This window comes from Eurypyga helias, unplaced genomic scaffold (assembly GCF_000690775.1).
Source record: "Eurypyga helias isolate BGI_N326 unplaced genomic scaffold, ASM69077v1 scaffold295, whole genome shotgun sequence".
NCBI classification, from domain to species: Eukaryota; Metazoa; Chordata; class Aves; order Eurypygiformes; family Eurypygidae; genus Eurypyga; species Eurypyga helias.
In genome coordinates this window covers 138-25,531 of record NW_010249257.1, presented here as the reverse complement: position 1 = coordinate 25,531, position 25,394 = coordinate 138, and the positions used below count along the sequence as shown (strand labels likewise).

The 25,394-nt window shown below is 44.8% G+C and overlaps 1 protein-coding gene across 1 annotated transcript; it reads left to right on the top strand.

Annotated features, from left to right (window-relative positions):
* Window positions 1-5,465: 5,465 nt before the first annotated feature.
* On the top strand, window positions 5,466-20,155 carry LRRC74A (leucine rich repeat containing 74A). Its single transcript, XM_010151284.1, has 13 exons — window positions 5,466-5,562; window positions 6,971-7,146; window positions 7,746-7,853; window positions 8,571-8,667; window positions 9,099-9,148; window positions 9,937-10,018; window positions 11,699-11,784; window positions 12,127-12,321; window positions 13,520-13,615; window positions 16,096-16,239; window positions 17,407-17,514; window positions 18,703-18,788; window positions 20,080-20,155. Exons 1-13 carry the CDS (start codon window positions 5,466-5,468, stop codon window positions 20,153-20,155), a joined length of 1,401 nt encoding a protein of 466 aa, XP_010149586.1.
* Window positions 20,156-25,394: the final 5,239 nt, after the last annotated feature.

Sequence of the window (25,394 nt, the reverse complement as noted above, 5' to 3'; positions counted from 1 at the left end):
CGCTGCCGCCGCTGACTCTGCCGACCAGAAGTCCTGGTTGAAGTCCACGTTTTTAATGTTTTGCTTCATTCCACATGAGAATGTGTACAGCACCTGGAGATAGATCAAACTGAGCGAGGCTGTGGCTCTTCACACCAAAACCACACTTCTAATGCGTGATCTTGGCAGCCTTCTTCCCAACTCTTTAAGATGGGCACTTGCAATGAGGTCAAGACTCATGTCCACCCTGCCTTTTGCACTGACAAACGCTGCCAGACTGCTCCCTTGATGGTGGCCAGCTGCAGTCTCACAGGTTATACTGAGATGGAGAACTTTATGAGGGACAACCTGCCCCTTACCCTACTTGTATACGGTGATTAGCACAATGGGTGTCCACAGCTGGGATCTGAGCTGATGCTATAAAGTATATAAATCATAATCCCACCAGTCTCGCTCCCAGATCTCCAGTTATAAAACACCACGGACCATAGAAGACAGTGACTTGCCTCAAATCCCACAGATGTCTCTGGCAAAGCACAGAACTGGGCTGCGGTCTCCCACCTCCTGCTGCAGTAAGCAAACCTCTGGAAACCATCACTGGCTTCTAGTCCGAAAATGGAGAGTGTTCTCGAGAGGAAGGATCTGCAACATTAAGGGCTGATGACTAGGGCATTTAAAACAAGGCTGTTCTTTAAAAAAAGAAAGATCTAAAAAGTCTTTTCAGACCCAACCCACATCAAAATAATCAGGCTGAAATCGGAGAAGAATGTTAGCTGGTGCCACAAACAAGCAAGTATCCAGACAGCCACAGTTGTTTGGCCTACACTTGAAAAAATATTTACAAACTTTGGCAATAAAATCAAAGCTGACAATGGTCATCTGCTTCAAGGTCAAACCTTCCATGGGTTTATGTGGCATTTTGTTCTATATCCTAATATAACCCTACCATGGCCTCTAGTGACTGGACTACTTGAGAGGTTTATGTAGAACCTAGGGGAAAAAAACCCACTAAAAATACCCTATCCTTGGGGAAATGCACTTTTTCTTCCTCTCTCTATACCCCATATTACACTGTGTAGGCTACATAAACTTCAAAATCTGTAGAAGAGGTTATGTTCACTGTGCATCGCCCATAATGGAGAGAGTTCTAAGTGTAACATGTTTAAATTGAAAACAGACAGATTTAGATCAGGTATCAGGAAGAAATTCTTCACAGAGAGGGTGCTGAGGCACTGGCACAGGTTGCCCGGAGAAGCTGTGGATGCCCCATCCCTGGAAGTCTTCAAGGCCAGGCTGGATGAGGCTTTGAGCAACCTGGTCTAGTGGAAGGTGTCCCTGCCCATGGCAGGGGAGTTGGAACTGGATGATCTTTAAGGTCCCTTCCAACCCAAACCATTCTGTGATTCTGTGATTCTATAATTCATCTGTTGTCCGGAAGTTGATGGGATCCCAGAGCAACAGGGCTTCCAGCACTGAATGGCACCCCTCGGAGTTAGAAGGTGCAGGTGAGGTCACAGAAGGGTGGCGGTGGCAGGCCAGGGGGACGACGTGGCCACAGGCTCTGCAGGGCTTTCTCGTGACACCCGGCCACCCCTTGCAGCGGGATTCTCCTGTTCACAAGCCATATAAATCGAGAACACAGACCTTGCAAGTGGCACCATCCCTCCTGGAGATATTTTAATCGTAGCTGAGCGGACGCACTTTCTGCGTGTAGGTGTGAAGAACTTACAGTCTAGGAGGTGGCTGTGACCTCTTCATCTACAGGAGAGAAAAAGCAAATGGACCCGCCGCTCGCTGGTGGTGGCTTGGAGAGTGAGTCTGAGAGGGACACAGGTGCGGTGTTTAATTCCCAGCAAACTCGCTTCAGAAACAGTCAGAAATGGCCAAAGGAAAATCTCCAGCACTCAAGAGGGACTGAGGTTGCTGCAGGCTGATCAGCAGGTGGGAAGGCTTCCTTCCCTCTGCAGAGCCAGGCTGCCATAGCAGAAGCAGGATGCCAGTGCCCTGAGACAGAAGCTGCCATCCAGGAGCAGCTTGGGGAAAACTAAAATGCATCAGGAGGGCTTGCCGGTACCAGCTTCCAGTCAACTCCACCCAGCTGCCCTTGATTCCCCCAGGAGACATTGGAGCTCAGCACCCTGTAAGAGCAGCCCTGTGTGAGCCCTCCATCACCCAGAAGGACAGGCAGGGCATGAGGGTTGGAAGAGTCTTCCAGACCTGCTGCTGTCAGGCTGTGCTTGTACACAGCGCAGTCAGGTTCTGGGTCTGCTCATGGCATTTTGGCCTGACCACTTACCTTACCGTAACATTTCCTCTCCAAGTTCAAAGCCTCCTTTGGCCTGTCACTCAGTCCTTACAAATTAATTTCTTATTTTCCTTCATAATGCAATTACTGTAAGGTAATCAGATATGAGGGACAACTTCTTTCTTTGGTTCTTGTTTTTCTGTATTTAAATAGAGTATGATGCGATTTATGAAGTGTTAGAAAGTAATTTTCCCTAATGGATGTTCAAATAGATGAGATCCTTTATCAGAATGTTTTCCTTTGTTTCAAAATGACATTTGTCTAAATATCCTTTATTATTTTTCTGTAAATGTAGGGGGTTTTTGATCCAGCAATAATAATTTATTGTCTATTTGGGATCAGTCCCTTTTACATAGCTTTTCTGCAAATAAGGTTTCTGTTCTTGGCAATGAACTCTGGAAACTGTCACTCCTTAAGTGGGATCTGACATAATTCATTACCTGCTATCAAGCCAAAATAATTATATTAAAATTAATATTTCTTATGGGGTTTTGACAGTATTAATTTAAAAAATATTATCGCTCAGAAATACCTGGTCACTTAATAGTTGGTTGCCATTTTCCCTTACATATTGGATTAAATAATTGTGGGTAAAATGCTGACTGTATTGACTGACAGTAGGAACAAGGAGAAGGGTATAATTGTTAATCCTACCCAATTTCAGACACAAAATGTTGTCAAAATGTCTGAAAAAAATATTTTTTTCCCACAACTATCTAACATTTATAATTTTTCTAGAAGTCTTTTGATATCCACAGTGGCATGACTTAAAACAGGAGATAAAGATTTGATACTCTTGATCAAGCTAAAGCACACACAGTTTTTTCCAAGCTACAATAAACCTAATTTCTCTTTTTTTTTTCAATAAATGACAACATTTAGGATATTAATTCCTAAATGTTTTGCTTAGACTTTGCTCAGATACAAAACCATTTGTCTCATAGCTATTTCCTCATAGACTCCTTCAACACTTAGTACTCCCAAGTTAGTATAATCATATAGTTTGGCATGACTGAAATAACTGGTTCCTTACAGACTGTAAAATTGCTTATATTTAAGTGTTTGCATTAGTATCATTGCCTGCATACTGCAAAATACTGTGTTCCCTTTTTATGAGTTGCCCCAGTGGAGCTATTATTTGATGTATTTCTTATGCCAGACATGGAGAACGCACTAAGTGAGGACAACTTTGGTAGCTTGCTTTGACAGCTGAAATGCCTTAGTATATATCAATTAGATTTTATCCTGGCAGAGAAGGAGAACCATTTATTAAAATCTTCATCTGACCTTTATGTCCATCACTATTAGTAGTGATTCTAAGATCACCTCATTAGTTCAGCGGACAAACTAGGATATGGTTGCAATGCGAGGCAAAAGACACTAAATGTTTTTGCCCCTCCACGGAGCTACCGAAGTATAAATTGATAGTGTGATTTATCGAATATTTGTACAACACCAATGAGGGGGCAGCATAAAGCAACATACCCAGAGAACAGGCACCGCTAACCTAGCACGGGAGAAGGGGTTTACAGTGAGTCGTAAGTCACACATCAAACCACAGAGAGAACTCCCATACTAGCTCCTGGTTCATGACTGGTACAAGACGGGCATGAGGCAAGCTGACCAGAAAGCTGTGTCTGCAGCCCCAGAACCTGGGGAAAGGAAAGGGAGTCTGCAGACCCATCACTTTCCACTGCGTTGGTTTTAACTCCAAGAATCACAAACTGGTGCTTTTCAAGTTTCTGCTGTAGTAACAGTATTATTTTCTGTAGCAGTGCCAACTCCCACAGCTCTGCAGGCATGCAGGGACCACTTCTGGATCTGCCTCAGAAGGCTCAGTCTGCAGGATGGCTGATGTACTGGGTGCATGACAGCCACGTTATCAGGAGATAATGCAGTCTGGATGGGTTTTGTATAGCACAGACAGTCTGTTCCCCAGAGTGGGTGGTTTATTTTTTATCAGGATGTCCAGCACTGATGGGGCATTAAGCAAAGAGGATCAGTGGGTACTATCATGATGTCCCAAATCTTCGGTTCTACTTGTCTTGTAGCTCTTTACATGGGATTAGACCTATTTTTACCCTTTATTTTGTCTTTCTTATGCGCTAAAGTAATGCAAGTAAACCCATCATTCGAACAAATAAAGTCTGGCAGAAGGAAATGGTCTTAATGAAGGAGCTGCAGCTGCAGGATTGGTTGAAATGTGGTGATGTGGGTGCCAGCTGGCCAATCTTTCCCTCACACAAGTCTGCATGAACAGCCAAACTGCAAGCTCCACATCACACCTCGATGCTAAGTGACATTGAAGAAGGATACAAAATCACAGGTCAATAGCTTGGATGTCTAAAGCAAAATAAGGAGCAAGAGAAGAAGGTAGTAAAAGCAGTGATAGGGAATGAAAAGCAAGATTAAGAGTTGGAAAATTTACGTATTTTGTTATTAGCCAGAAATTATTTTGGCAAAATTACTCTTCATTATCTTTGTATGCATTTACATTCCTCTTAAAAAGGATTTTTCCAAATTCTCCTTCTCTCTAACTATAAAATAAATTCTGAATTGTAGGCAAGAGAAGCTGTATGACTTACAGCGGGTCAGGTTACACTTATTCCCAATGCACAATAGCATCCAAACACTTTCTCTTCTACCATACTTGAAGAATACTACAAAGCATTCCCAGCCTGACAGCAGTCAGCCCGTGCCTGGGGAAGTGGGACTCAGTTCAGGACAGCTAAGAAGAACTGGCGTGGGTTTGGCTTGTAGGCTTGTGGGAAACTGGGATGGAAAGGGGAAATTTGCTGTTGCCCGGTGTGCTCAGAAATTGAGGAAAGGGAGAAAGTCAGCTCATGAGGAATGAAGACCTGATGCAGGAGAACTGTGAGTCCTCTGCACGTGGACTGCATGCTGATTTTGAGGAGACCTCTTCCCAAAAGCTGCCAAGCCATGGCCAATCTGCAGCCCCACAGTGAGCCTACCCCCACGCCAGGGCCAGCACTGCATGCGTACGACTCGACTCACAGGGAGCGGTGGGCAAGAAGCAGGGCTGGGGAAGGGGTGTATCTGTGGCGTGTTGAAGAGGGGCATAGGCTTCAGTGAGAGTGCTGGGAGGTCTGTGACACCCAGGGCTGTGCTGGGATTGCATTGACAGAATCTGTTTGGTTTCACAGCAGATCAAAACAAAGAGATGTCCAATACCGGTGTGTCTCCAGAGCCTGTGTCGCTGGCTGACGCCTCAGAAGAGGAGGCCACACAAGGTTGTGATGCTGACCTAGAGGTTGAAGGTGAGTGTTTTCTGACCATCCGTCCTCCCTAACCCTTCCCCTTACAGAGCTGTACCTACCCACTGGTATGTGTCTGAAACGGCGTCCAAGGACACAAGGCGAGATGTCCAATACCGGTGTGTCTCCAGAGCCTGTGTCGCTGGCTGACGCCTCAGAAGAGGAGGCCACACAAGGTTGTGATGCTGACCTAGAGGTTGAAGGTGAGTGTTTTCTGACCATCCGTCCTCCCTAACCCTTCCCCTTACAGAGCTGTACCTACCCACTGGTATGTATCTGAAACGGCATCCAAGGACACAAGGCTGCCAGGGTGCTGGCAACCACACCTAATGTGGCAGTTGATAAAGGCAGGGCAGATGAATTTCCCTCCAAGAGCTTTCCCTTTGATGTCAAGCATCTTCCTTCAACCGCTCTCTATTCACCATGACCATTCCTTTGTTCCTCCTTCTCCCCTCTAGTCCTCACTAACCAGCATCACCAGAGCAGCCCACTGCCTGGGCAGCAGGAGCAGCTGGCTGAAGGCAGGGATGGAGCTGAGGCCCTGTTTGTGAACGCCTGGTGAAACACATAGCAATTGTGGCCTGCGTGCCGTGGGTTTGCCGCAGTTGCCCTAGACTTTTCTGGTGGCTCTCCTCTTATCTCCTGCCTAGTCATCTAGCTAAACAAGTCTTGCACTCGTTTTTGTAACAGTAGGATTTGTCCATAATTTAGGATGGGGACTTTGTAACTTGTTATCAATGGAAGGAAAATTTAAAAAAACATAAGAATGCAAGAAAAAAAGACTTTTGTTGGAGGCCTCCGACTGAACTGGAAAATGGCTTTGACAAGAGAGCAACTTGTCTTGAGGTCAGCCCATTGAATGCATATAACAACATGGAGAAATACGAGCTCTAAGTATGGGGTTTGAGGAAGGAATTCCAAATGACAGGTTTCTGTGGAAATACAGCCGCCAGCTGCACTGATATGTCTCACTGCAGCTGTGTCAACAACACCCGATGGCCAAGATGAGAATGCTGGGATTCTTTCTGCTGGTTGTAAGCCAAAATGTTCCGAGCTGCCCTAGCTCTGCTGGCAGTATCAGCTGTGTGCTTCAATTAAGATTAAAAAAAAGCAAAAAAGATGAAAATGTTTTTGCCTGATGTCAAGAATTCTTAATTATACCAAGAAAGGTTTAGTCACATTGCAGACTGGTGAGAAACTACAGCAAGTCACTGGATGCCAAAAGGAGAAGCAAGGAGGATACATTAACTCTCGGAAGTCTGGGATGAAGGGATGGGGAGAACCAGGGGATGATAATCCTTTAAAACCCTACTGTTGTTGCACAGTGTTACTTAATTAAGTTACTTAATTTATTTACAGGAGGAGGGAGGACACTGAATGCACCACTCATCAGTATACCTTTTCACTCTAGATCCTGAGAAGGCCTTTGCAGGCATTACGGGAGTGGAGCTGTACTTGGAAGCATGCAGGCTGATGGCGGTGGTGCCTGCTTCACACTTCATTCAGAACCTGGCCAAGCCGTACATAAACCTGAACCACCACGGTCTAGGACCCAAAAGTGTCAAAGCCATTGCTATTGCTCTGGTGGTGAGTAGCCAGTAAGAGTGGGGGCACTGTTCTCAAGAACAATAGGCATTTTAGGCCTCTCTCTGTGAAACCATCACTGAGTACACATCATGGGAGACAAAGTCACATCTTCCCCATAGGAGCTCTGAGCATCCTTAATGTTTCTAATCCCCTGCACAGGGAAGTCCTGTGTGGCAACTGATGGCCTTTGACAGATTTAGCTCCCCAGACCCAACTGATGCTCTTCCAAGGGACACAGTAAGGCCAGAGGGGTTGGTATCCCTCAGTCTGGGTCCTGCATAGGGATGTGCTACATCCACCAATGGACAGCCCCAGGATTCCTGAACTGATGCTTGGATCTGAACCTGGGTCTCCAGGCTGGCACAAAGCAATGGAAAGTCCTACCCACTCAAAACCTCTCCAAAGAAGTATCTCTTCTGTGTGCCAACTCCCACTGCCACAGCTCTGCCACAGCCCCTGATCACTGTCCTGCTCAAGACCTTCAATGCTTTCTGAGGTCAGCGGAAACTCAGAGTGTTTGTTGAACTGAGGAAACTATTTGCTTCATTGACTTTTCAGCAGGTTTTTGTGTTTCTTTGTTTACCTTTGTGTCTTCCCAGTCCAACACAACCGTCACCCATCTCGAGTTGGAAGACAACCGCATTCTGGCAGAAGGAGCCATATGTATAGCAGAGATGCTACGAGAGAATTCCTCCCTTCAAGAACTGGTACCCAATCTGACATAGTTTGTAGCCAAAATTATTGCTCACCAAGTTCAATCATCTGAAAGAAAAACCATTCATTCCATTATGATTTTAACCAAATAACCATTGTTCTCATGCAAAAATATTCACATTCTGAAAGTCATGTTTTATGCTGCTCTACTTTTTGAAGTACAAGCTTGTGAAAAGCAGAAGTGTGCATGTGATGGCAGTCTGGTGAGTCTGGAACTGTTCTCTTCATCAGCAGATGTGTCAGTAATTACCATAACTAAGTCTTTTCAGTTCATGCTTAGCCAATGGAAAAAATGTCTTGGTCAGGAACTTTCATTCTCCAATATGACATGGGGAAACTTTTCGAAATAGATTAAGGGAATAATGAAAATCTTTCAGATATGAACTGGCAAGAATGTTCCTTTGATCTAAAACTGGAGTATACAAAATGCATTTTGATAGGTTATGAGATCGGTGTTACACTGGAAGAAAAGATTCTTGGTTCACTGAAGACAAAGACCCATGTGAAACTGATGGATTATGGGCTTTATTCCTGTTAGTGATGACACAGGGTTAAACACCCCTGTAACTCACATGTTAGTTACCGTCTGGCTGCCATTTCTCATATTGTTCATCTTGCATTATTCCCTTGATATCCTAGGCATTAAGAAGATAACAAAGCTAATTCATTTTTTTGACTTATCCTTCTTATCCTCCCTTCTTTCCTTCCAGAACATCTCCAATAACCACCTAGACACAGCAGGAGCTAAAGCCATTGCCAGTTTGCTTTTGGATAACATGTCCCACCTCCATGCTCTTCAGCTCTCAGGTGGGCTGTATGCACCCAAACAGGGATGGCAGTGGAAGTGAAATACTGTGTGTTACAGTCCAGTCTCTCATCCTGAGAATATTAGTCAGACTACGGGCAAAATCAATCTCTCAGCTATGTCTCTGATGGGAACCCAGAGTAACAGTGGAAATCTAGATTTAATAGTGATGTGATTAAACATTTGGCCTGCTCAACCTCCAGCACCTCTGAAAACCAGTCCCTTACGAGAAACTTAGATAATTGCTGGAGCATCTCCCACATCTTGGCGTAATTCTACTCTATGGAGCGAAGTGGAACAGTGACTAACTTCTTACAGCCTGATCTGGGCCATGATTAACTGGAGGTTCCACCTAAAAGCACAGCTTCCTGCAGACCCCAGCACAGCACCAAGGGAGAGATCAGCATACTGTTAACATACTTTTCCTCCCCAGGAAACAACTTTGGAGAGGAGACTGCACCATACTTTGCTGAGGCACTAATGGTGAGTTACCTGAAATCCAAGGTCATTTGCAGCCCTGGCTGTGTAACAGACTCGCCTCATCTTGAAGCTGCTACTCACTTGGCAGGACTTCACTTGGCAATGCCCATACGATTTTCTGGCATAATTCTGCTAAGTGCCTCTTGCTTACTTCAGAAATGAGAGAGGCTGGGAGGACATAGAGCAGGATGCACTGCTCTATGCACTGTCCTCTTAGGACAGACGTGTGAGTCTGGCTGAAACACATTCAGAACTGTGTAAGAGAACAACAGAATGACACCTGGGTGGAAAAAAAAAATCAAAAAGTAACCCAACTTCATATCACTTTGCAATTCTCCAGTAAAAAGAAGACACTTGATTTCTCTGGTTAGTTCCTGTCTCAAAGCCTCTCCACCATTTGACACCACCAGAACCTACCCTGAAGCAAGGCCTTGACCTGCTGTCAGAAAGTGCTCTTGGTCAGGGTGCAATGGTGGGAGTGAAACAGGGCAGGAACAGAACTGCAGGATGTGCTGCAGGCCAGGCACGAGCTGTGCGAGGGAAGTTTGCACAACACAAGGTCCCCTTGCTCTTGCTGTTCTGGGAAAATAATCACTGTGATGTTATATGCCTCACAAAGTTTTGTTTTGGGACACGCAGTGCCGCCATCTCCATGATGATGATCTCCTGTGCACTGGAGATTTTGGTGTGTCTGATATCCCTGTTTCATCCTCATGTGGGGGCCTTGGCATGGCAGCTGGTTGCAGCTGGCTGGAAGATCTCATTGACTTTGCACATTTGTCTCTCTGCAGGGCAATAACCAAGTGAAGGAGCTGGATCTCAGCCACAATGAGTTCTGTGAGAAGGGAGGACAGCTCCTGGGACAGGTGCTTGGTAAGCTAATTTATTACTCCCGCAAAGCCAGGAGTACAGACGCTGGGGGACTTGATGGCGTCAGCCCAGTGAACATAGATTTCCTTCTCCAGCAAAAATGCCCCATGACCTGGTGGGTGGTACAAAAGACAAGGCGCCCAGATTTAGTGCTCTCTGCCTGGCCCACAGGCTCACCCCCATCACCACAGGTGACTCTAGCAACTACGGCTAATGGACCAGAATGAGGATGAGAATACAGGATGAGAAACCACAGTAACAGAGCAGTCTGTGTCAGAGAGCTGAAAGACAAGTCCCTCGGGGAGTACAAAGCAGAAAATTGCCTTTTACTAAAATCTAATAGGATTGCCAAATGTTGTTTGTCTTAAGCTTTTGATTACAAAGTTCAGGAGTGATTTCAATTTTTCTTAAGTAGCCCAAACCCTAATGGTTTGAGCCATTGCACAGCAAGCAGCAAGGGAAACAGATTAGGAAGACATAAAATAAAGCTGCCTAAGTGATCTGTTCAGAGAGAGATCCAGAGTGTGTTAGCAGCCCTGGAGATGCAAAGCAAACAAAACAGTTACAGACCTTCAGTGATCTCAGGTGCTAGTGGTGCACTGGGAAAGACTTGCATGAATATCTGACGGCTCTTCTTCCCGGATTATGGCCAACATGCCTGCTACCATAACCACCACAAGCCTGTGCTGCGAGTGTGCAGTGTTCCTTGAGCATTTCAGTAGCACAATGCCTTCAGTTTAATTAACGCTTTCCTTCTCCTGGTTCAGTATTTCCACTGATATGAACCTCTTTCTAATTAGAGTCCAGGCCTTTAAAAGTTGGATCAATTAAAACTGCAGGGAGGGACAAGGCACCGTGCCTCTGTCATGGACAAGCCTGTAGGTGATGCAGAGATCAATACCAAAACTTGTGGCCTCCCTAGCCCAGAAAAATGTCTCCCCAAACTTCAAGGTCTTACAGCTCTTCTCTCCTTCCGGCTCACTCGAGGGAGAAGCAGCAGAGATTAGTGCAAACTCTGTTACTTTTCTGGTTTGTTTCTTAGAAGAATATTTTTAAGTCAGCTAAACTCACCATCTGCCTCCATCCAACCTCCGATCCGTGGAAAATATGGGTAAGAAATTCTCTCTGAGAATGAGAAGCAAGTGTTGGCAGCAAGCCCTGCCCCTCCCAGTGCTGCAGTAGGCACAGATGAATTCACACATAGCCTGCTCAAAGTAGAACTTCCACCACGGGGTGTGCTGTGCATGTGAATTGGCACGGGCACATATACAGCTGGGCACAGCTACTGTATGAAGCTGAATTCCTCTCTTCTGCTAATCAAACATATGCAGAGGGAGTCTTGATATTTTAGATGTGGCATGGAGGATCCAGCCATTTTTCATAGTAGGAAACACAGACGGGATCTAGTACTATAAGAAATCCTCCCTCTCTCTACCTTCCTCCTTGACAATTTATTCTTTGATCAAGCCAGAAAAAACCCTGTGCTCCCTTTCTGCTTGTGATAACAGCCCATTCTCTGCCCTTGGGGTGCTGCAGACAGCAAAGTCTCTGTAGGTACAGGTTCCTCGTACTGCAATCAGCGAGGGCTGTTCTCTAAGACTTTCTCTAAGTCTCTAGGTGTGGGTGAGTAGCTGTGTCCAGACCACTTGTTCATGAGCTAACATCTCAGTTTCTTTTTCCTAGCCAGCAACTCAAAGCTGGAGATCCTGGACCTGAGCTGGAACCACCTGAGAAGGAAGGGGACAGTAGCACTAGGCAAAGGTCTCAGGGTAGGAATGCCCCTGTTTTATGATACCGTTCACTGTGATTATTACCAGGAGCTGTTTGAAACATGAACTGGGAACTCAAATCCCTGACGTCTGAGCAGGATTCAGTAGCTCTAGCAAGGCTCATCCTACTGACAGTGGCAGTAGGTGAAAGAGTAAAGCAGTGAGTAGGTGTGGTGACTTACATGGATGGAGAAACCCTGGTGACACGGCAGAAATGCTGGATTCATTTTGGGCTGCCTGGGTGTGACTAGAGGGATGCTCCAGTCTCAGCCAGGCAAGAAAGGGTGGAGTGGTATGGAAGATGAGCATGCAGTAGCTAAGATCCTTCTTCTCTCCCTGGAGGGCAATGGTGCACTGAAGATACTCAACCTTTCTTGGAATGGCATTGGCAACGAGGGAGCACTGGCCCTAGGAGAAGCTCTCAAAGTCAATAATGTGCTGGTTCACCTGGACATCAGCAACAACCAGATCAACAATGAGGGAGCCAAGAAGCTCTGCAGGGGCCTTGAAGTCAATGGAAAACTCAAAACCCTGAAGGTAAAATAAAACCCGTGTATGGCTGGAGGGGTAGCGGAGTAGGAGTCAGGAGGGAGACAAGACAAAATGAGCTTTCTAAGCTAGATCTGGAGGAAATAAATATTGCTCAGGGCTGAAGGTGAGCAGAAGGAAGTTCTATCCCATGAATTTCATCTAGGGCAACTAAATTGGACTTTTCCCTCAAAAAATCCCCCAGGGACTGGCTTGACATAACCCCACACCTCTCATCACCTCAAGGTTATTGACACCTGTCATGTCCAGTCTCAGTCAAGTGAGAACCTAGGCAGGTCTGCACATGCACGTAAATGTAGTTGTGAAGGTACACACGTACACGTAATACGCATCTTCACCTAAGGCAAAGGTTCACACTGAAGTGTGCGGGTGCACAAGAGTGTGCCTTTCTCAGTGCGTTAATGATTTGCTAAAAACTTATTCAAACTGTCATTGCCACGTCAGGGCAATGCCACAGCACTACCTAAAGGAGAGCAGTATTATCAAGTCCTGGAAAAAGAAAGCCAAAACTGCCTGCTAGTAAGCTAGAGATCAATAATCCTGGAAAGGGCAAAACTGAATGGCCAGCCAAGCTGGCGTCAGAGGCTAGGGTTGAGAGCTAACATTTCTTCTCAATCCAGGATCATTTTCTAGGAATTCAGTTCAGGAAAGTCAGCTTGCTTATGAGCTGCATTCCCAGGAAGATCTAACATAAACGTCCCAAGAGCCTGCACGTGGCATTATGGTGGTTGAGGGGTATCTTTAAAGCTGTTCATGTAGGTCTGTCTTTGGGCATGCCTGTCCTTGTAAACCACTGCTACCACACCAGTCTTTGGGACTGCTGTTTTACATTGTGTAAATAGATGTGTCTGTTTGCCTTGCTCTTATCCTGGCTTGAGGGAAGGTCACTAGCTCACACCAAGGCATTCCTCTCTCAATGTAGGGTTTTGTGGGGCTGAGACCACAGCTGGTGAGATAACAGACAAACCCATCATAGAATCATAGAATCACAGAATGGTTAGGGTTGGAAGGGACCTTAAAGATCATCTAGTTCCAACCCCCCTGCCATGGGCAGGTCCCATCAAAAGGGACTACAGCCCTGCTGAAGAATGGGAAGAAAGGATCACCCTTGAGGTTGCAGCATGCCTTCTGCTGGGCCTTAAACGTCATTCTCACCATGTCTGGATCTACATCTCCTCTTCTACAGATGGCAAATAATCCCCTGACTGTGGAAGGTGCTGCTGCGCTGGTCACATCTGTCAGAAAGAACCCCAGATCCATGATGGAGGAGATCAACATCTCAGTAAGAGCTTATGCACTGGAAAGTCTTCCAGACCATACACCATACACTTTTAGGAACTGGGTGGAACACAGTGATGTCCCCCTTCCAAAAATGTTCTGAGAATTGCTCTTTGTTTCATTTATGTGCAGCAAGTAATAAAAAGAGGCTACTATTTGACAGCCCTTTTAGGAGCCACGTGGAAATTATAGGGCTTTGGTCTAGCTCTGGAGAGGCATGCCTGTACTATCACCACATTTCACTCCCTTCCATTGTGCAATAGCAGAACAAGAACAAGGAGTGAATTCCCACTGGAGGATGAATTCTTTTTCATCCCCTGAGCTGTGTCCCTCCAAGGCAGCCGAAGATGCTAGATACTGTGAAGTGCTTTGATACCCTGTCGGTATGTATGAGGAGCAGAAGATGGATGCTTCAAGGCATTGAAAGAAAAGCAATTTTATTTTGATAAACCCCAACATTAAAAGGCTGGTGTAGAAGGAAAAAAACAATCAAAGAAGCCAAATCTTAGTATGCTGCTCCATAGCAAGCCAGGAGCACAGCACATACTGTTGTAACCTCATGTGCTACTTCTAAAATGAGAGACCCTGAAATGATTCTGAGCTGGGGCAGGGTTGTATTGCAGATCAGTGCTGGGGAGAAACCTGGGCACACATCAGTCCATTCCTGGTCCTCCCATCCCTGCACTGGTGCTTTGTGGGAGCAGTTACAGAAGGTGTCAGGGGCCTGAGGGCCCTCCATCCACCTTCGAGAGCAACATGATCAAAGGAAAGAGCATTTTCACAAAGATTAGGTTTGGGATTTGGAATATCAATAATATGTCCATACTTGAAACAAGCTAAAAAAGTTCATGGGCAGTTTTGGAGACTCCCATAATGGGTCGTATTTAAGTTACATCTGCATGTGTTTCTTTGTCCTGTGGTTACTGTATTAAAGAAAGAAACTAAACCAAAGTAGAATAAATAATATTCATCTATGGTCTTTTCTGAGAATATCGAGGGCTTCCAACAGAGCTCATCTGAAGAACAGGCATTCCTCTAGGGCAAACAATTTTTCCTGCATAAATTAAGATCAAAGAGGATTATTTGCCAAGTCTGCGAGGAGTCAGGCCTTATTCTGCAAAGGAAAACAAAATGGGCTGTGTAGGGGTAAAGGACTTCATTACAGCACACGTTGTTCTGCTAGCTTTATTACTAATTGCATAAACAATTCATGCACTTGGAAAGAGTAAGGTATTTTAGCTAAATTCTGAGAAATTAAATAAATTCTTGAAATGCATTTATTTAAAAGGAGACATTCAAAAAATTTTGAGGCAAGGAGTTAACATTAAGAATCTTTAATTCAACCTAAATCTCACTATGCATTTCTGATTTTTAGGGTTAAAAGATGCTCTCTTCACCCTTCAAAAAGTCTAAATTACCTGGCACTCCACAAGATAAATGGTCAATGGCATAAATTTACAATGACATTTCAGTATCCCAATCAAATGCTTGTAGGCAAACATCTAATCTGTCTGACAGACTTCATTCCACCTCTGCGTGGAGGGAGTCTCGCATTTCAATTCAGAGTATTTGCAAATATACAGCTCCAAAGATCTTATGCCGTCTTAAACCTTTAAGAAAATAGCAAAGGTTTTAATCTTTTATAGGAAACTTAAGGGAAGACATAAACAAAAGCCTCTTCTGTCCCTTTTCCCAGTGATAAATGTTTACCTTGACTTTCAAAGAATGAATAATTGGTGTGTCTGTAAGAGGAATTTTGAGTAAGGATCATCATGGGTTTGATGACACTAGCAAAGGTGAAGTAATAGAAAGGCACATTTTTAACACTACCCTGTTTGAAATCGCTTGGAAAAATCAAGCACTGGGTCTTGTACTGCTGACTGGAGCTTCCTTTTAGGGTTCCACCATGAAATAAAGCTTTACCGAAAGTTCTTTTCATCTGGAGACACCCGGACCCTTGCCAGACAGATGCATCTTTCTTGTCTGGGCTAAAAAGTTATATTGCTGGATATACTAATCCTTCTAGACTTTGGATGATTTTTTTATTATTAACATTTTTGCAGAATTCTATGGGGCATTTTGACCCTTAACTGTTCAACTTGCAGTCTGCATCTTAACCGAATGGAGAGGAGACCCACGTAGAACTATCTCAAGGATGAACGTGAATCACTTGAATAACCTAACATAAGAGGTCTTCACTGTAGACGTTTACCTAATGAACATCTTCTTTGCATTAAGTTAATTTCTACATAAATTAGTAGATCCTTTTCTGTCTCAGGCATAGGAAAAGAGAAGAAGAAAAACACTTATTTAGGGTCAGGCCTCCATGAGATTCTTGAAAGTGAAGAGTAGAGATGGGAGTAGTCACCACCCTTAAGAGAGAATGGTTAATGCTGACTTTAGATGGATTTGTTAATACAAACAAGTCTTTGTTGTTCTTTGGGTGTCCATGCTGACTGCACTCTCCTTCCTCCTATGTACCAGAATGTGTTGGTGAACAAAACTTTCATCAAGTTGCTGGATTCAGCATGTCAAACGTGTCCTGAGCTAGATGTCATCTACGGTGAGGTCGAAGGCTGTATTGCCAAGATCCCCAAGCAGCATCCAAATCCCATGAAAGTGATTCAGGTGAGCTACTGAATTTTGGTCCATAGCTTCCATGTAGACAGAGCACATGCTTCAAGCACTTGAAAGGATAGAGTCTGGAAGGGGTAGGTGTGTTTCCAAGTGGGAAACTCAGCCAAGTTCCTTCCGAAAAGTAAATTCACAAAGATTGTCACAATGTTCATGTATCTCAGTCCACACAGACTGACTAAGCAAATCCTTTGATCTTCAGGAGAAGCTAATGCCTTGGGATCTGAGACCACTGGGGGAAAAAAGCATCTGAATAGATGTTTGCTCACTGTGTAAAAAAAACGGATTGATTTCAGGTCTGAGCCCAATAAGTGTCCATCCTCATCACAAGCTCACTGCAACAACCGATTTTCATAGAACCCTTCACTGACAGTTGTGCTGTAGCATCAAAATGAATGTGCTACATAAACGCAGGATATGGTATTACAAGTAAATACTGTCCTGAACAGAAATCACTTAGCTTTTCAAGGTCTGTAATTTCTATGGATGTCAGCAGATGGTGCTGTCCTCCTTGCTGAAAGGCGATGCAAGCGCTGGAGCATTGCTGAGATAACTAACACTTTCACACTAGCAACTTCCCTGTGTTTCTTAGCTGCTGTGCAGATTTTCAGCTCAATGGGTGAGATCTTGCTGTAGATACGGATTCAGATGAACTTAAGCAAAAGCTTGGGCTGTTAGCTCACATCAAACAGTGCTGCTGTGCTTCAAAGCTAGTGACACACTAGTATGCTTTGCAGTTGTTACAGCAGTTAGGGTACTCAGGTGTGTCCTCCGTCAGACAGGAGTTCAGAGAAGAGCAACTAAAGTGATCAGATACCTGGGGGAGACGACTGTCTCTGGATCAGGTAGCTTTCCCAAGCAGTGGCTGCTAAGGTGAGGACCTAATAATCATGTGGTATTATCAGAAGAAACAGGTTTACTACTGAGTCTCTTTTCAAGGTAGAAGGAGAAGGAGGTATAACTGAGAACAGTGGGATTAACCTGAACAAAAGGATTTTGTTCCGACAATACAGTGGCTGCACAAATAGTTATGAATTTGTATATATCTGTGATAGGTTGAGTAAAGGCAAGGTGACAGCTGGAAGAGTAAAAGGAGAGCTGGAGGCAGGTACTAGTGGCTGTTTCATGGTTATGCATGTGTGTTATCTCTGCTTCTCTTAGAATTACTTGAAAGAGCACAATCTACGACTCTGGGATTTTTTTAGCAATATTGACAAGGATGGAAACATGAAGATCCCTGTGGCAGCTTTCCGGAGAGCCATGATGCAGGTGTGCTTCTGAAAGCATGGCCAGAGTGCTCTTCTGGCAGGGTACTGTTCTGGGGAAACCCCTCTGCTGCCGCACAGCCACCTGCCAGACTTGCTGCTGGCACAGTTCAGACTAGGAGGCTAAATTCACACGTTGCAAAAGCTGAGCCCTCAACAAAAGCTGAGACCCAACAGAATCATAGAATCACAGAATGGTTTGGGTTGGAAGAGACCTTAAAGACGACCTAGTTCCAACCCCCCTGCCATGGGCAGGGACACCTTCCACTAGACCAGGCTGCTCAAAGCCTCATCCAGTCTGGCCTTGAAGACTTCCAGGGATGGGGCATCCACAGCTTCTCCGGGCAACCTGTTCCAGTGCCTCACCACCCTCTCCAGGAAGAATTTCTTCCTGACACCCAATCTAAATCTGCCTTCTTTCAGTTTAAACCCATTACCCCTTGTCCTGTCACTCCATGACCTTTTAAAAACCCTCCCTCTCCCTCCCATCTTTCTTGTAGGCCCCTTCAGGTACTGGAAGGCTGCAATAAGGTCTCCCCAGAGTCCTCTCTTCTCTTCTCTAGGATGAACAACCCCAACTCTCTCAGCCTGTCCCCATAGCAGAGGTGCTCCATCCCTCTGAGCATCTTCGTGACCTCCTCTGGACTCGCTCCAACTGGTCTATATCCTTCTTATGTTGGGGGCCCCCCAGCTGGATACAGTACTGCAGCTGGGGTCTCATGAGAGCAGAGTAGAGAGGAAGAATCACCTCCCTCGACCTGCTTACTCAACTTTAGAGTATCACAGGAGCCTTTTAAAATCTCAGGCATCAGCTGTTTGTATAGGATATACAGGATCTTTATAGATAATTATGTCTTACTGCTATGGGAAAGTGAAAAAGAAGCATTTAAACCCTTGCTGCTATACACTGAGTAGACCATTCTCTTCCTGCCAAAACCACCATGGTGTTTGGGATCAGTAGCAATGGTCAGCCAGCCATGATGCTATTTTACAAAAGAATGCCAAAAATTGTTATTTAAATCCTAAAAGAGTGAAATTGCCTCCCCAGCACCAGTCTGTAGATTTTTTTCCCATCCCTTCTTCCATCAGGCCACCTGCTCACTTATTAAAAGATTATGGGTCCCAGTATGATATGGAAGATCTTACTGCTTGAAAATATCCAAGTTTGCTAATATTTACCTTATCCTCTCAGCAATCAAGCATCCCACTGGATCGAGTCCAGATTGGGGAACTAGTGCGCAAATTAGACCGGAATCGGACGGGGATTGTGGACTATAGGTGAGTGAGTGACCCCATTTACTGTCCTGGCTTGTCTTCATTTTTTTGATTTTGCTCAACACCAAACAAATATATTCTTATTCGCTTTCAGAGGTGAAGGGACATATGTTTTTGTCCAGTCCATAACCTTCCTAAGTAAATGATGAAATAACACCTTGCAAGCTTAGAAGCCCTGTTGAGTCAAACTAGCAGCCAGTCTTATATTTCTGCTTGATAAACCTGCTGTGAGAGTGCAGGGATCTCAGAGCTGAATGGCATTTTCATGCATGATCATAAGCCTGTGTAAGAAGCATCAGCGCAACACTATCCTTCCCTGAAGCCAGGGTAAGATTTGCAAAGGCAGCGTTATCTGTGCTTTCAGACCTTTTCCTCCATCCTCAGGGATTGTTTTTTTCCTTCTCTCTGATCCTTCTTCTTAGGAGACCTAGTTTTCCCTGGAAACCCACCTTCAAACTAGAGAACTTTTCATTCTCTTCAAAGTGCCTCTTCCTTAGTGCCTGTAGCAATCATGTCCAAGTTCTGAGAGCCTGAGCAGTCAGCAGCAAACTCCTTAGAGGTTGTCAGTTGCTGCAGGCTAAACTGCTTGTCATTGGACCCAAAATTCCCAACAGATTTCCCATCAGTTCTGACATGTGACTCATCAGCTGAAAGCCCTGTTAATCATGCCCAAATATTCCCATCCCTCAGCACATATTGATGGGTTTAAATATATGCTGTAGTCTGATTTTAAGGCTAGAGGCAATGGGTCAGGTTTGCAAATCACTTCACCTCTTAGCTTTCTGATGTTTTCAGAGAGACACGAACTACTTTGTTAGATCCAGTCTTTATTCCTTCACACACATCAGTGCTGTACTAAAAGCATCCATGCTCAGGCGCTAAACAGGCCTTAGCCTGGCTAGTGTTGAGTCAGATACTACATGGGGCTCCCAAGTACTTTAGGCTCAAATTAGAGAACTGTGGTTATGCAGTAAACAAATTAGGAACCATAAAACCCCAGTGGTCAGCAAAAACTTCATTTGGTGCCATTAATGCTGCTCAGTTGATATGTGGGGAAAAATAAATACTAATATCTACTCCTTATCTAGCTGCTCAATGTTGTAGCACTGTAGCATGTGTGGTAGTGGTAATATTCACCTTGCAGGCAACAGTCAGAAGAGTTGTGACCTTTTCTGTCCTTACTGTTCCCACCTGAGGCTGTTTCCTCAAGGACCTCCCAGCAATTTTAAGATACCTGACAGGGAAGGTTCACTTTACTACATTAATACTGGCTCACCTCTTTCTTTTCAATCAGTCACTTGAAAGAGCAGAAGCTGGCACAGAAGCCTGTGGAAGGGGAAATCAAGGAGGAAAAGAAGTGCGTGCCATAAAAATGAAGCAAGGAGGCAAATCAGACGTGAAATCCTGTAGAAGAAATACTGGAAGAAAGCTCAGAGTGACCCTGGGCTTGGGGAGGCACTACACTGGGAACTATAATAGTCTAACCTACTGAATGTAGAAATAAAGAAATTGAAGAAATTGAAGAAAGGCTGAGAGAATTGGGCTTGTTCAGCTTGGAGAAGAGAAGGCTCCGGGGAGACCTTATAGCACCTTCCAGTACCTGAAGGGGCTACAAGGAAGCTGGGGGGGACTTTTTACAAGGGCATGGAGTGACAGGACAAGGGGTAACAGGTTTAACCTGAAAAAGGGTAGATTTAGATTAGGTACAAGGAAGAAATTCCAGATGGTGAGGGTGGTGAGGCACTGAAGCAGGTTGCCCAGAGAAGCTGTGGATGCCCCATCCCTGGAGGTGTTCAAGGCCAGGCTGGATGAGGCTTTGAGCAACCTGGTCTAGTGGAAGGTGTCCCTGCCCATGGCAGGGGGGTTGGAATTAGATGGTCTTTAAGGTCCCTTCCAACCCAAACCATTCTGTGATTCTGTGATAAAGTTGATGTTCTACTACACAGCACATCCTTATACAGTCTGGTCCTTTTGGTTAGGGCCAGAAGAGCTGGTTACCAAATCTGTCTCACTCTGCCTGATGATGATGCTGGACTTACTTGCAGAGGCAAAGACAAAAAGCGAGAAAGGGGAAACCAAGAGATATCATTATTATCCTCTTTTGTGGGACAGCAGATGGACAAAGAAAGACTGAAGGAAGTGCCCTGAAAACAATCCTACCAGACTTAGAGGTTCTGACACAGGGACCTTTGCAAGAGGAGAAGAATTAAATTTATAAGAAACTATATCTCATGTTATGGGAAGTAAGAAGTGTATTAAATATCTCAGTGGGAAAAAATATGTTACAAAGGTGGACACCATAATAGATTTTAAATGGCTCAGATACTAAACTGCTTTTTTTTAAACCAATGCTTAAAAAAAAAGAACAGTATTTCAACAATTCTTAAGAAGGAATGAAAGCCTTGAATATATTAATATAGTGAGAATTTATAAAATGTAAATATATACAGATGAGCAGAGCCACAGGAAGTATATTTTGCCATGTGCAATGGCCAATATATACTACACCACCAAGAAACTTGGAGAACTGGAAAATGTTGGCCCCTCTGGAAGGACCAGCCTTCAGTGGAAAGGAAAAGAAGTTGGTTGCCATCTGGTAAGTCTGTGTGTGTTTCCCAGCAGAATAACAAACTCTGAATTAGCGTTTGGGCGGCTCCAGTGCCCCATCAGAGGTGAACACAACTGTTGACATGATGGCATTGGTATGACTGCTCAGAGGTCGTCCTCAACACACGACCCACGGCTAGGCTTTCTCTCGTTACCCCAGCAGGTCTCTGCCTTCTGATGTCTGTCACTCTGCTAGAATTTACTTGTAATTGCAGTCGGTGCCTCCTTCACATAGAGAATACGTGGGGTTTTGAGATGAAGAATCAGAGCAGCAGAGCATTTGAGACATTGGGTAATTTGCACATGCAGGGGCATAACACTGGGGTTTTCTGTTCCTTTCCTAATCACCCCTAAAATGTAGCTAGCTTTTCTTGACTGTTCTTAAGCACTGAGGTATGTTTTCATGGAAACATGCTGTCCCCGCAGCCTGGTCTCCATTCCTCTTCTGTAAAGTGCTTCCTTGCTTCTTTCCTGAAAAGAACTACCAGCAGGAGCATCAGCTCCCCGCAGCCTGGTCTCCATTCCTCTTCTGTAAAGTGCTTCATTGCTTCTTTCCTGAAAAGAGGAGCATCAGTTTAACCTAATAAGACATTCCTCCTCCACCCTGCTCCAGAGGCTGGTGGGCAGTGCACACAGTACGTTTTGTGCCAGACTCACTGCATCAATGGCTGAGGGACTGGAGATACCTGACAATTGGTCCCCACACATGTGGCAACTCTGACATCTCTTGTCGGCCCACATTTGCGATGTGTATGGAGCAGTGTCACTGCTGCAGGACAGTTTTAGTACCTCTTGGGTCCACTGAAGATGCTGCATATGATCCACAGACCTGCATGTAGCTACTCGTCTTTTCTGGAAGGAGATGATGTTTAAAACAGGTTATCTTCTAGGATGTTCTTCAGTGGCTCCAAGTCTGACTAAGTGTTCAGCATCCAGTGGCCGTGCCACTCTGAAGTATCTATGACTCTCTCTCCCCTTCAGCCTCAAGAAACCCTTTTTTGAGTCTCTTTTTTTCAGCTTAGGAGGCATGCAATATGAATACCAACGTTTGCTGGCTGAGAATTAAGGCCAGGAAGCTGAGAAGACCTAATGATTTTGTATTTACACAAAAGAAAGCGTGGAGTTTCTTGGCATGACCAGCAACTATTGCTACCTGACAGAGAGTAAGATTTACAGCATCCCAGATTTTCCTAAAAAATGAGCCTCTTGGCTTATCAGCAGGCAGATAGATGATCTATGAGTCAGTTAAGCTGGATCAGGGGTGAGAAGTTTCTCACTTGTTTCCAGACTGGAAAACGTGTAAGAGAGAACGATGGGATCTTGGGGTACCTGATGGCAGAGAGTGAAGGTTGTGCTTCACTGTCCCAACAGCACTGTTTGTTCTGCAGACGAGGATGCACTTTGGAGTGGAGGAGTAGCACATACACACCGCTAAATGTCTTCTCACAGCGTCTTGGGTTTGTGTTGCATACGTTACACGTGCATCTTCATCTCATGCAGAGTGCTGCTGTGTGTTAGTCACACATTACTATTCTGCTTAGGTTTGCACAGTATCAGCAGCCCAACTAAACTGATTTGTCCAATTATCACCCTTAAGATTCTAGATTAGCTACAGCCATCAAAAATCTTCTGTAAGAAAACAACGTAATCAAATAGAGACGGGTACTGGCCCGCGGCAGGTGTGGCTTTTATTTATGTGAGTGTCTACTTGAACTCCGGATTCAACAATGATGTGGCAGCTAGATTGTACCTTTACACCAAGGAAACCTACAGGAAGGCTAGATGGTTTATTTCAGCTGAAGAGTTTGAGCCAAAATTTCCATTCCAGAAGGGTGTGATAAATAAAAATTATCTACTTTGAAAAAAAAAAAAAAAAAAGAGGTTGGATGTCTGGGAAGGAACTCGATGCAACCTTCCATCCTACTGTGTGGCCTGCTGTATTTTTGCTAGTATATAAAATACTAGCAAAATCTGGGAGTGCTAGTGAAAATTTTAGTTCTCCAAATTCACATGCAAGCAGCGTTGTGCAGGGATGTAGCTGGTTTGCACTGTTGCAGAGTCTCACTGAGCACTCTCAGATCAATAAAGCTTTTGTAAGCTTGGTGGCAGCATTTGCCTCTTTGCTGAGAATTCAGGGATAAACTGTGGTAGATACTGAGCAGGGGCGGTTGGGGAGCGGAACATGAATTGCTCTGCTGATCCCGCACCTGTGAAACGCTGCAGAAGGAAATGGTTCGGCCGGCATTAATTAAGGCAGCTCTGAGACTCGTCGAACGTATAGCTGAGGAATTCAGCCTGCCAGCACAAAATTAGACAGTGCACAAAGCTGGCTAAACATAATCTCTGCATCTTCCACACCTTGTGAGTCACACAGTGGTGACATTGTCAGATCTCGTCAATATTAGAAAGGAAGTAACACTGTTTAGTAACATGTTTTGAAACCACAGCACGCACACGGGAGTATTTAATGTGTTCACCAGGTCAGATGAACCTTTGGATCTCTTGAGGGGAAAATCATCTTTTTGTTATGGCTCTCATCCATCAGAACGAGACTCAATTCGGACCGATTTCCTCGATGCCACCACATTACTTACAACTACCGATCACTGCATTAACAATGACATCGCTAGCCAGAATCTCTGGAAATCTCAAAGTATGAAGACTAACATTATATGCCAAACTAACTCAGCTTGTTCACGCTGAAGATCTTTGATCTGTCTAGCTGAACTGGCCTGAAGGTTTTTGGCTTTACTTTCAAAGGAGAAATCTCAGGGGCTGCCGAAGTGGGTACACTGATACTAGTCTTCATCTTTTAAACTTGCATCAATAGTTCTTTGTTCTAGTGGCCTCCCATCCATATAATGAGTATATCAAAAGATGTTCAGTGTATATCAGTGGACATATGTCTTATGCAAAGGGACATCCTGCAGCCATGCACGATATCAAGCATCATGGGACTGGGAGCATGCCGTGCACACTGGCCAGTGCAACTGAGATGCCTAAGTCCCCTGTCCATTCATTCACTGAGTAAAACCTCACCTGGATCTGTCACAGCAACATTATAGAATCTGAAGAGATGATGGACTGAAAGTTTTTAAGGACAGAATTTAATTTTTTCGGCATGAGGGTCAATTGACTGATGCTAATGGCTTTTAAAAACACTGAAAAAAATCAAAATCATAATGGACACAGTTCTTGAACATGTATGTTATAGTTGTTCCTTTCTTCTTATGCAGGTGACTCCTTATCTGTCAGCAACATTGAAGCTATTTCATAGTTTCTTAACCCAGAGAGCCCAGCCAAAGGATTGCAGTCTGAATCTGGCCCATCAGAAGAATGCAATCAATCCATAGTTCATTCCTTGACACCCTCTTTCTTGCAGGCTACTGAGACAGCAGCTGGACAGATTGCTCTGGTAGCCTTCCCTGTTCCAGATGCTTCCGGAGAACCTTAGTTCCACCACTGACATGCTATCAGCTGTGCACCTCTCAAGGGACAAATATGCTTGCTCTCACAGCCTCACAGGAAAATCTGATCATGCAATAGAAGGACGAGGAAATTATGTCTTGCCATATAGTCACAGGATCCTTCTTCCAGGAAATTGAGTATGTGCTCATAGACCTGATGGTCTATGTTTGCATCTGGGGTCACTGCATAAAGTGTTCATATGATGGAGAAGGCTGCCAAAATATGATCCTCTATAAGGGACTGAGACCTGAACCAATGATGATCTTCCCCAGTAAGGGAGGATCAAGCCATTTCAACAATCCTCTCTTCCAGGGGTTTCTCCCCACCTCATCTTTGTGGAGCTGGTACAGGAGCCGGTGACGCTGGATACATGTGCTGAGAAGCCCAGGCAGGGCCATTAGGATCAGGGCCGTTGTTAGGGTCGGGGCCTTCCCTCTGTTGTACCGCGTTCAGCACCGCTCCCAGCCCTCCCCCGAGCCCCCGGGAGGGCACTGAGCTGCCGGTGCTCCATGCACTGCCTTCCCGCGGGCCGCA

What these genes read in the sequence shown, in the direction of transcription:
- LRRC74A (XM_010151284.1), top strand. Translation starts at nt 5,466, where the DNA reads ATGTCCAATACCGGTGTGTCTCCAGAGCCTGTGTCGCTGGCTGACGCC. An exon ending in GCTCCTGGGACAGGTGCTTG is followed by an intron (nt 10,019 to 11,698) that starts GTAAGCTAATTT and finishes TCTTTTTCCTAG; the next exon opens with CCAGCAACTCAAAGCTGGAG. An exon ending in ACGGGGATTGTGGACTATAG is followed by an intron (nt 18,789 to 20,079) that starts GTGAGTGAGTGA and finishes CTTTTCAATCAG; the next exon opens with TCACTTGAAAGAGCAGAAGC.